General features: G+C 37.1%; 1 protein-coding gene across 5 annotated transcripts in view; it reads right to left on the reverse strand.

The window, feature by feature from the left end:
• Nucleotides 1–4,239: 4,239 nt before the first annotated feature.
• TTC21B (tetratricopeptide repeat domain 21B) overlaps nucleotides 4,240–12,618 on the reverse strand; it is a 42,884-nt gene continuing 34,505 nt past the window's right edge. For all 5 annotated transcript variants that reach the window (XM_054209800.1, XM_054209801.1, XM_054209799.1 and 2 more), the window contains 5 exons: nucleotides 12,155–12,350; nucleotides 10,127–10,351; nucleotides 8,367–8,487; nucleotides 5,980–6,047; nucleotides 4,240–5,011 (listed from right to left, as the gene is read on the reverse strand). In XM_054209800.1, the coding sequence (XP_054065775.1) occupies nucleotides 4,934–5,011; nucleotides 5,980–6,047; nucleotides 8,367–8,487; nucleotides 10,127–10,351; nucleotides 12,155–12,350 (688 nt within the window). In that variant the 3' untranslated portion in view covers nucleotides 4,240–4,933. The remainder of the gene's footprint in view (nucleotides 5,012–5,979; nucleotides 6,048–8,366; nucleotides 8,488–10,126; nucleotides 10,352–12,154; nucleotides 12,351–12,618) is intronic.

Below are 12,618 nucleotides of genomic sequence, written 5' to 3' on the forward strand. Positions count from 1 at the left end.
GAGGCTGAAGCCAGGCGGGCTGCTCTGCGGCTTCCGCTCAGCGGCCGCCAGGTGCGCGCGGGGCGGGGGGGAGGGGGGGGCGGCGGCCCTGCGCCTGCGCACGGCCCCGCCCTCACCTGGCGGCCAGGTGCGCGAGGCGGCGGCGGGCCGCGCGTTGGGGAGCCGGGACGGCCCAGGACGGGGCGGGGGGCGAGGAGACAGGGGCTTTGGGACTCGGCCCGGGGGCTGCTGCTGGAGGGACTCAGTCCACTTACGCCCTCGGAGAGGAACGCTTCACTCATCCCTCCTCGCCTTCCGTGCCCGAAGGAACATGTAATTTTTAGACAATTGCATAACGCGCCGCAGCGGGGCACGGCTTCGGCACCCGCGGTACCGATGGCAGTTTAAGCATCACGGCGGGGTGCTGGGGTTTTTATCCTCCAATCACCTAAGTGTTATGTCGTGTAAGACGTGGCGGGGAAACAGAACACCAAATCCCTCAGAGGTGAGATCAGAGTTTGAGAGAGAGGAGATCACACTGGGCTCCCTTCCTTCACCACGCAAAGTTTCCCAGAGGGAGAGATGCAAAATCACTTTTCTATGAAAGCATGGCTTAATTTTGGGGAGGAAAAAAAAAGTACTAATCCCGTGAAGTTTGCTCCTAATTTCCCTTAATATAGCATAGTCTCCTTTTCTTCCTCCTTTCAAGTAAAAGCAGCACAATCACAGTCTCAGCCCAGCACTTCAAAGCTGATTTCGTTCAGCGCACTCAACTGCGGGCAGCTAAAGGTGCTCAGCAAATGTACGGGGAGCGGGCAGCAGTTACCCTGATTCTACATCAGTGACAAAAATGTTAATACCAGTATTTTATGACTGAATTAATCTTCCCCAGGAACACTTAATGAAGATTTAGACCAGAATTAATCACAATTAATATGTTCTGTTATTTCTAGCATGTTGAAAATCCTTCCTTATGCCTTTTGAAGTTGAGGCCTGAACCGTAGCAAGTACTACATCACCTGAGACACGGATAGCCAACATTCAGCTATTTATAGCACAAAATTCAAGTAAGGCAAATTTCTAGCGTGAACATTGAAAAAGCTGCTGTTTTCCAGAATAAAGCCTGCATTAACAGGCACACTGACTCTCTGAAAGAAAAAAGAAGAAAAGAAGAAAAGAAGAAAAGAAGAAAAGAAGAAAAGAAGAAAAGAAGAAAAGAAGAAAAGAAGAAAAGAAGAAAAGAAGAAAAGAAGAAAAGAAGAAAAGAAAGTACATCAGAACAATATTGAGACCATTCACCTCTTTTAGCAAGGACCATGTCACACAAGTACCAAACCCATTTTTCGCAGAGATAAAAGCATGTGATTTCTGCAGTAACTGACCAGTTCTAAACATTTCAAAAAAAAAAAAAAAAAAAAAAAAAGGTTCTGATTTCACGGCAAGATGAAACAACAGGTAAAACCAGAGCGAACAAAGCCAGAAATTAAAATCACAGTTGTAAGGAGCCTAAATGACACAACAGTGATCTTTAAAAAGTGGGATAGTCACCGATGGAAAAGTAATTGCTAGTGCAATTTTTCCTTAATTTCTTTTCCTATTTTTTCCTGTTCAGCATTGTATAGAGAGCACACTAATGAGTTCTTTATGACCAACTTCCGAAGAGCCAGAATCCACCCCCACTATGGAGACTTCCCTGAAACGTCTCCTAGACCACTTTCAAAAACAATTCATTCAGAAAATTTTCAACAAATTCTGTTAACACTGTAAAAGCTATGCACTCATCTAAAGGCTAAGAAGATTACAGTTTAGGTTACTAAACCAGAGTTGCCTGATTTATGAGTCTTTCTAAAAACTGCTGTAGTCACATTTGAGAAATGACCCCCAATAGTCAAACCTTGTCCAAAAATGCGGAAAAACCTGAAAATCACTTCTAGTCTATTTTTCTGTAAGAGCCTTGCTAGTTCAGTTATTTTAAATAATTATACCAGTTATTTTACCTAATGATACTTTCTAGACCATCTTTCTAGTATTGGCACAAATCTGAAAAAAGCAGTAGGGAATTTAAATGAAAGTATTTAGTACACTGTTACCAAAAGTGTTTACATATACTCTAGAAAATATGTACCTGCAGGGGAAAGGGGGACAAGAGAGGAGAGGAAGAGACACCTATGGCTTATGTTGCTATAGCTACAAGATGCTTAGATTCCCAGTTTCAGTGAATGAATCAATAGAAACCACAGCTCCACTCTCCTCTTTTATTCATCAAAGGCAAAACGGGAAGATGGGTTGCTTAGCAACACCGCACTAAAGACTGCAGCTCTTTGAAATTAGCACTACTGACTCTTTTCCATCCCAGGAGTCTCTTCCATTCAAAACCATTTATTAAGAAAGGGGCAAACAAAAAAGAGCTACCAGGACATGCATTTTTAAAATAAGAAACTGTAAAAGCAGAACGAAAGCTGAAATTAACAGTCTCAATTAGCTGGAGTAAAGAGAAATAAAAAGAAGCAGCAAGAAATTGCTTCTACAGAGAAGGTAAAAAGATTTAGTAAGGAGAGGAAAAACTTCAAATTGGCTTACATAAACCCAAAGGGAAATGGAAAGGCCATTTATTTCTTCTGGGAATACTACATTAAAGCAAGACTTTCTTGAAAGGACTATTTATAGACACCTTTTTTTTTAATTGAAATCCAAAGATGTAACTCATTTGCACTCTTCTTTTAAAGACATCATCCATAAAAAGACACTAGTGGCTCAAGAAGGCTAATAGGGAATTCAGAAATCTTTTACCTGCATAGTATACAAATAAGCTCATCACCAAAAGTTAGTCGCAAAAAGCTCAGTCTCAACTTTAGCTATCAACTAACTTCTGTATCTTATCATTGTCATGACCTAATCTGTTACCCATCTTATGAAAGGGTAATGTCCATCTTATGCTCATGATAAAAACAAAATAAAGTAGATGTAGATGCAGATTAGTCTTGCCTTTTTTGAAAACATCTTGCATGTATTGATATAAAACCACCTATTTTTATTCTAAACTTCAGCTAACCGTTATTCCAATGCTATAGAGGAAGCAAAACCACACTGATCCTGTATGAATAGGGCTGCGTACAATGAAATGCTGTTTTACTAGAAACTGCCTTGAGAAGACCTACGTACTTATTCTTTTAGCAGTGGGGAAAAAGACCCAAAGCAGCATAGTTTAAGAATTCATAGTCTGCTGATCAACACAGCCCAGCTTCCTTACAATTCCCCCCAGCCTCAGCATTTTCTACATCCTTCCACGTTCCTCATTCCACCCCCATACCATTTTTTCACCAATTTCCTAAATCTTCTTTCTCATACCTCCACCACACTATACAACTTGCAGGCAAAAAACGGGGAAGCAGTCCTGTGCCTGGTACGGTTATGTACGTACACGCTGATTGACAGTGCTCAAACAGAAGGGATAAGGCTACAGCATAAGTTTCAAGGTTCCATAGGGAAGGAGAGGCTGTTTATATTCTAATATTCACACAAATCTTGTAGAAGTGTTACAGTCCTGAGACACATCAATTAATTTCAGTTTGGTTGACCAACAGCTCAGAAGTTACTGGAATGCAGAGCCTGAAAATCACCAGTAGGTAGCACCATTGCGTAAGTGATGCACGCTAATCTATTTAGGAAACAAGGCTATAAAGTTACCCAAGATACAGCACCTAGTTATTGATAAGCAAGATTAGATACAATTGTAAACAGGTTCCCATTTGTAGCCTTAGCATTCAATTGTCATAAAAAAGAAAAAGCTAAAATTACCTAATGATGAAGCTGAAATTGGTAATTTTAAGAAACTTAATTACTAGTATTAAGAATTCCCTTTTCATGCCAAAACATTACTTTTCTAGTCAAATACATACAACATCAAGTGCTGTTTGAAAACCAAATCCGAAGCGTAACAGTGGTTTTTGTAAGGCTTTAAAAAACTGTGTCACTGAAAAAAACCCTGATCCTTCTCTTTCCTCAATGCCATTGCTTCCTTAAAGATCCAAAGGTACATCCTGTATGTGAGATAAGATCATAATCCCCTGTAATCAAAACAGTTTCTCCAGAAAGGTGTTTTATATGGATTAAAAAAAAAGAGTGCTAACTTCTGCACATGAGACTGTTACTATCTACACATACAATGTTGAAAGACTGAACACTCCAAATTAAAAAAAAAAAAAAAAAAAAAAAAAAAAATCAAACATTACTCTTCACAGAAATCTGACACATTGTTGGTTGACAAACAGCTCAAAAGTTAATGGAATGCAGAGCCTGGAAATCTGGGGTATAGCATGAGTAGAAAATAAATTCTGTGTAAGACTTGCATGATCTATAAAAGCCTTTACTAAATATTTACATAAAATCTTAATTTTAAATATTAGATTTTCATTAAAGATGAAAGTTTCGTTGAGATCAATGTATATATCTGGTTTTTAAAGATTACAAAAATAAAACGTGCTTATAATATATGTTAAAATAATAAAAACACACGTTAGAAATACACCTGTAATAATAAAGATTACACTGTAATTATGAATAAATGGTTTACATGAACTGAAATCCAGCATCTTAACAATGCACCTGCACTAGATAGCACTCAAAACAACAGCCTATCCTATTTCAAATGGACAAAACAAAATACTTAGTTAATGCTTTAAAACATTTCTGTAATGCTGATAACACTTTTTTTGTGATGCTTGACGACACTTTACATAGCACACATGTACGCAGCATTCTCTTCTGAATAAGAATAAACACAATTTCTTTCAGGGCTGCAGACTTTTCTTGAAAATAATCCAGATCTCTAATATAATTAAGTTAATCATATTCACAATACTTTTGCGCTGATATGGTCTCTGTCACTGCAGTATTTCATTTATAGTTTCCAAAGGCAGATTAAACAAACAAGTCCATGGGCCATACAAAAAATTCACGTTCTTAGTGATGCACGGGCCTTGTCAAGTATTTCCTTTCTGATCTTTGGATAGTTTGGATGTGCTTCAAGGACCTGTCAAAAGACAAAACAACCCAAAAGTTCTGTGTCTAAAAGGAAAGAACACTGTGTTTGGTTACCCCCCTTACACTGAGCTTACGCATTCTAAAACTAAAATAACAACATGACAAGTTTGTTTTAAGACTGCATAAATATTGAACTGTGGCTAGAAACTACCATGTATGGAGGTCAAGAGCAACTTTACCAAAGACACCTTGCTTCCCTTTCATGCTGCGCTGTCACCTTGGTGCAAGAGACACAGGGGTTAAGGGCTAAAGTCTCTGGGTGGCTTGAAATGCGTGCATTCGGAACAGCGACCTCTGGAGACATTTCCAAGGTTTTAAGTATACTTTCTCTGCAATGATAAACTGCTCTTCCATTTTCACTCCCTCAGGCTCTTCCTTACTCTACTCTACCCACGTCATCTTCTTGCCCTTTAATTCCCTCTTCTCCCTTAGCCTTCTATTTAATGTATCCTTTCTAGTTACCTGTAATTCCCTCTCAAAAGAGCAACTATAATTTATTTCATTACTAATACTAATAATTAACAACTCCTCATGTTCACACCGCTTCTGTAATAGTAGCCCTTCTTCTTATTCTGCATCTGCTCTATGTTTGCACCATACAAAGATAATACTGGAAGTTACTTTCTAACAGTGTCTTCTGATTAACTTCTTCAGCTATACTTCTGTATGGATTTACCATGCTGCAACCACAGGGCAAACAGAAGTGCTGCCATTTGAATATGCTTTCACAAATGATAGCCAGCCACTTTCTCTCTTATTTACCTGGTGGCCAGGAAGTAGCTCAGGTTAAAGCAGATAATGTAGAGGATATCTAATTTAATCTAACTTATTACATAGGGCATCTTTCTTACATTAAGCCAGGTACTTTAGAAATTTAAACTCAACAAAATACAGGATCATTATACAAAAGAACTTTGCTACAGTAGGCAAAGTATTAAATACATATACAAATTCTACCTTATGACAAACATCGATTGCATCAACATATCTCTTTCCTTTCAAGTAATTGAAAGCCAGCTTGTATCCTGTAAGTAGAAGGGGAAAAAAAGGCAACAATTTTAATTTCTGTATTGAATAATGAAAATATCACATTCAAGTTAATTTTGGTCACCGTATGTTTCTAAAGTTAGAATGTTTGTTTTCTAGTATTCTCTCATCTAAGCCTGTAGAGATCAAAATTGCTATTCAAAGTCACTTCAAGTAGTAAATAAAAGTCCTTTACACACTCATAGCTATGTCTGAATCAAAAGGAGACATTATTCTGGAGAGCACGTGTTACTACAGAGAACACAGAATGGTTGTCCTCGTTCAATTACTATGGTACCCCACAGAGTTCCTCACTGTGACCTACAATACACTGTCCCTCTGTAAAGGCAATTCCATTATTAAAGGACAAAAGAAGAAAAAAAAATAAAGAGAGCAGTAACAAACTAGGGAATTAAAATGCTATTCTGTTCCACTGTCAGCAGACCACTGATAAAAAAAAGTCACATGGAATAGCTAAGTCGCATAGCAACATGTCAGGCTGATGCTTTCGACACAAAAGGTATAGCTCAAGTGTATCAGCCTGGACAGAGATGAGGACTGAGCAAAAAAAAAGAAAAGGTTCTAAGTATGCAATTTCTAAAATTTGAAATTTCAAATCTTTCATTTATGAACTTATCCTCACTAGCAAATGAGTATGAGGGATCTGATACCAGTTTATACAGTTTCACTTGCCAGATGAAGTTTGTGCTGCTTTAACCATTTTAGTTTTAATCCTTGACAATTCTCACAATGCTGTATGCAAAACTAGAAAAATCAATGTGCACATAGTACCCTGAATATCATACTCTCACTTTTTGTAAGCAAGATCATTCCACTCTTTAATTTCACAAAGGCATTCTCCTGTCTAGACACCAACCAAATGATTTTGTAATCTGTTCAATTCCTACCATCTAGAGGGTTTCAAAACAGCAAAATGAAAGCCTTGATCCATGTTCACTACAAACTCCAGAAATCGCACCTTTTTACTACTACAACTTCTTCTTTCTAATACATTTTATTTGATCAACAACTGTAATCTCTTAGCAAGAAATTCACAGGTCAGTCTACAGGAGCAGGAACAACTTGTAAAATTCCTGCATCCAAACTCAGATACTTGGAGATTTTACCATAAAACCTTAGTCTGATTTCTGTCACTCATTTTTATTTCTGTTTTGACATCTGAGTCTTCCTTCTGCTTTGACCCTCCTAATCTGACTCGCAGTACATAGGATAATGCATGTTTTGGCAATCCATCCATGAATGTGCATTTTTATTTCTTCAACTGTGTTATAAAAGCAGGAGCTAAACCATAAAACATTTAGTTCCATTAATAAAATACTACTTTAATCTACAGATGATATTAGATAAAATCATGAACCAAACTATTGCAGCATCCAGGACTTACAGTAAAGAAACAAAACGTATGGCAGCTCATATGCATAACAGTTACAATCTTGTTAAAAAAACACTGGTTTTACAGTTGATGCCAAAGGCTATCTCATCCTAACACTAAAAAAACCTAGGGCACAGAAAAAGACCACAGATTCAAGACCACAAGAAGTATGTATTTTTGAGGGCCCATAAGCATAGGCCAAAACTGGGAACAGAGTTTGTGTAAACCACCAGCTTTGGGACCTAGAGCCAGACCCTAGGTGTTGAGTAAGAAAGGGCATTTTATTACATGTATCTCTTTTGTAAAGGGTTCCCTACAGTAGTCTAAAAATGTGACATTTTAGTGTAGACTTCAATCAACAATCCAAACTGGAACTTGAGCACTACCCGAAGTTTTCAGTCAACCATTATTTTTAAACCAGATATATTTAAAGGCATTTAAATAATTTATTTTTAAAATCCTTATGTATATAAAACCTTATCCATATAAATAGATAGTTCTTCTGATTTTCAAAATGAAATAATTAAATCAATGATCTGCCACCATCAGATATATACTGGGTATTAGAAAAGGTTCTCTACTATAGACAGTAGTCTACTACATTACTATAAATACATTAATAAAAATTAATACTGTACTTACAGAGAAAGTTGCTCACAAAGAGCAACTAAAATTGTTTCAGACCAAACCTTGTACTAAAACAGTAAGCAGAAACTTCTGAAGTATCATAAAGCTGCTCTCTCTTGCCATGGGGGCTTTCCAAGTGACTGTGAAGTACACCTGTAAACATCTGCGGTTTTTATGTGAGGAAAACCAGTGATACTCTATATCTATGGAAAATTAAAAGCAGTCTTTCCAATAAAGGGTAGCTGTTTCATTCCTACTGTAGGGCCTGAAATCATCTGTACAGGTTACATATACGTGCCTATTGTTGGATTCGTTTGGTTTCCATATTTCCAGGCCATCTCGTAATTTATTGCTGCATCCTTATATGCTTGTTCTTTTTCCATTATGTATCCCATGTATTCGTAAGCCTTGCAGCACGACTGCAAAATACAAATATTAATTCAAAATTTTATTTAGGTAAGCTTATATACAATAGTACTGACAGCTTAATTGCTTAACTACTTCAAATCTGTACAACTGGAGAGCTTACGTGATACTTGTACTAACTTTGATGACAAGATAGTCTTGATTTAAAATGTCTGTAATACAAATAAGTTATATGGAGCACAGCAACTTCCTATGTTACTCCAAGTCAAGTACAGAGTTCATCACAGGGGACACTGCAACTACTCCTTCAAAAATGTTTAGAGCCTCCAGGAACCTTCTCGATACCTCTCTCAGTTAATAATAACCCTACAGCAGCCACATTTCAAGTCCAGCCAGAAAGCGTTCTATATTCCACAAATATGGTTTGCTTCCCCTTTTCTTAAAAAGGTATTTTCACAGCCTTATTTTTGGGAACTGTTTTACATTATCATTTTACACTTAAAGCTAAAGACAGACATAAATATCCTGAAGAGAACACCAACCACTAAATATTTAATTTTGTATGAAATGAGAGATGACTCATGTTTATTCTCCAGTGGTATGGATTTTGCAACTTTCCTTGGACATCTGGACAAGTGTGCAACTGACCTTTATATACAATTTTTTCTTAACTAAATTCAAACCAATTTGCTGTAAAAATGAAATTGAGTACATCCTATTTTAAGAGGTATCTGTGCAGAAGTACATGATACCATTATATCAAGAACTATTGTAGCTGCGTCTTAATTTTAATATTTAAAAACAAAAAGAGTACAAGTTCAAATAAGTCAACCTCTCAAGGAGGCTGCAGAAATGTGACTGAATAATGAACCTTACCTTTTATACTGATGAATTCAGAAAAAGAAATATACAGCAACAGGTGCTTTTCTAAAACAAGTATGTGCACTACAAACAGTATCCTGAACCTGCAGCATAGTATCTATGGAAGACTAGCCTACTGGATGTGCCCCATGTGAAAGAAAGTGAAGTGTATAGATGGAAAAACGTTATCAGCAAAACGGGACAAAATGAAAAATAAGCACAAGAACTAAGATCCGTGCTTGTTCCTATAGCTCCAAAGCAGAGCATTGGGCAGTTCGCTTGCTCAGAAACCCCGAGGTAAAAACATTAGAGCTTGTCCCCAGACAATCTACAAGACAGTATCTTCAAAGCAGAGGACTAATGCTAGCATAAAAAAAAAAAGAAAATCCTGTATGGTAGCGGGCTTATGACCATAAATGTTTATAAACGTATTTTAAGAGATGAAGATAACAACTCTTCATAAATGGAGCAAGTCTCCAAAATTTCTATGGCTACATCTTTCTTCATCAGGTTTGTGAGAAGCAGTAAAATGCATGTCTGACATTGCATAAAAACCTTAAGCTTCTAGTGTCACTACAGCTAAAACTTGCACAAGTTATTACAGAATATGAATAAAAATAACTAAGCAGCATTCACAGATTTGTTTACTGTGCTCCACTGTAAAGTTGCTGGTTTCCTTGATTGTTTTATTCTATTTCTCCTTAATAAGCAACATACTAGGCAACTGGAAAAAGAATTCAATTTCAAAATCATCTTTCAGAGAAAAACTAAACATTTAGATGAATTAAAATAAAAGGTTACTAAGATTACTTTTAATGGACATTCACTTACCCTGTTATGACGAAGGCATCGTTTTAGTAATTCACCTGCCATATCATATTTTGCAGACTGAATATATATATCTGCAAGCAGAAGCCAACTCTTTTCAAATTCCTCTGCATCAATGGGATTCCAGCTCATTTTTGAAATCCGTTTTAACTGGCTTCTGGCTCGTGGAGTCTGTTTCAAGATCATGTAGGCTGTGGCCATTCCCAAAAGTGCTGGTATATGATCCTTCTGCAGTAAAAAAGCATAGTGACTACTTGGTGCTTTTTTATTTTGCTTTTAGCATTTTTTTTTTTTACAGAAGACTTTCACCAGGTATCTGAAAGCTAAACTAAAAGCTAAATCTCAGGAAATAAAGATAGAACATCCAATCTTACAAACATGATTTCCATCTAGTGGATTTCTGTAAAACTAATTATGATAAACTCCATGTTAAATAATTAAGAGGCTGAATATAAGTTTGGGCATAAAACAATATTATTCAGGCTCAGGAAACGTTGAAAGCATCCACAGGGATTTCATCTCAACGAGAAACTTTCTGATACCATTAAGAGCTATCCTTTTGATACACAAGTTAACACTTCAGAGGGAAACTGAACTCACTTGAAGTTACATTACAAGTGGTATTTTTATTTTCTACTTTTAGGAGTGCCTGTCAAATGTCAATAACAGGGACACCAATTCCTACAACTAGGTGTACAGCTCCTAAAAATATAAGTCTAAACTGCCTGTATCCGAAAGATACATATAACAAAGAGGATTCTTAAAAGCCACCATTTTATGCAAGAGCCTCAAGTGCAGGAGCAAGTGTGATTTTTAAAATCCTGCCTTTATTTGCACGGGGTATAGACGAGAATGGGGCTTACAACACAAAACCGCTTTCTAAATGCAGAGAGTAGTTCTATCAGCAGCTAACTTAAAAGCTCCTTTCTCCCTCCCAGTGTTCCTGGCTCACTATTGGTATTCTGCCTCTTACACCTCTTTGTAGGGTTGTGCAGTAAATAGGCTTTCCGTAGTGGGTTGAAAAAAAATGACCCCATCAAAAGCCCCTCTTCCATGTAACGACTAGCTCATTCCCCCTCTCTCTCAATAGTCTCACACTTAGCATGGAACAATAACCTCTGAAGTCTGAAGAGATTTAACCTGCATATTTTATGCAGCCCTGGAGGGAAGACTAGATAGACTGGAACATTCTTCCTGCTAGAACTGTCACCATGTGAAAACATTATATATTCAAAGGACATCAGATCAATCCTGAGCAGAACTCTGAAGTCAGTACTGGAGGCAGAGAGATACCTTGTTTGTAATTCTCAGAACTGCCTTACATGCAAGATAGGCATCAGTATACTCAGCTCAGCCAAGCAGCAGTTTAGTACACAGTTAATAGGTAGTAGTAACTTACGTATTTCTCGGCATTACGATGAACTAAATGTGTCTACATGTGCTTAAATAAGATCTCTTGAAAGGTATCGGTAACAAGAATATCTGTTACTAATCCTAAAAGTTTAGGATTACTAGCTATACTAATACTATAGCTACTACAAGTAGCTATAAAATAACAAAGATTTCCATCATAGGGATGAATTTTAAGCAGATGGATAGTCTTGCCCTGGAATCTAAATTCTGTCAAATTGCCATGAACTACAGGAAAGCAGCTTATATTTAATTGTTTTTGCTTACAGAATGAAGGTACTGTATGGACTTACATCAGACACGCTGTGGCAAGACTGGGAATTAAAGAGCAAACCCAGCAACTCAAACCAAAAAGCCTATTCACATTTCAGTAACTGGCAATATTAGCATTTAGTTGAGTTATAAATTTGCAATCCAATTGAAAACTTCCAAAAGATGTTGTTATTTCAGCATGTATTTTTTTTCAAATTTTATATAAAATATTATTTAGCAGGAAAAAAAATTGCTTAGAACAAATACCACTAACACGTGCCACTATTCCTGAATGTAAACTGCGAGACCAGTTAAAAAAACATAGTAAGTGTGAAAGAGAAGGCTGACGAAATAAGACAGGTTACTAACCTCAACTACCACTATTTCAGTGAAAGTATTCAGTGCTCGTTCAACACTTGATTTTTGTTTGGTTGCCATGAGACAATAATTTTCCATAATTCGAAGTTGAATGTGACCCTGAATGGTCTGAGGCTTGAGTTCCTTCAGAAGATTTTCTGCTGTTCTTACAGCCAACTGCACAGACTCCTGCTTCTCTGTTGAATTACTGTTATCAGAAAGAAAGTATTTGTAAAAGTTAATTTTTTTATCATACACCAAATTAATTACAAGTTAATACTGACTCCATGCTAAAGGCATGACATTGCGTACAAGATAGCTCTGTTATGTAGGCATTCTACATTGATTCTCCTCTGTAACAACAGCAGCTCCAACATAACAAGCTGTTTTTAACACTGCAAGTGACCAGGATTCCAGATAAAATCTATATTTTCTGCTTGAGACTGACTTAACACGGTCTAGGATGGTGTCTCACA

This window comes from Rissa tridactyla, chromosome 7 (genome assembly GCF_028500815.1).
Source record: "Rissa tridactyla isolate bRisTri1 chromosome 7, bRisTri1.patW.cur.20221130, whole genome shotgun sequence".
Classification (NCBI taxonomy): domain Eukaryota; kingdom Metazoa; phylum Chordata; class Aves; order Charadriiformes; family Laridae; genus Rissa; species Rissa tridactyla.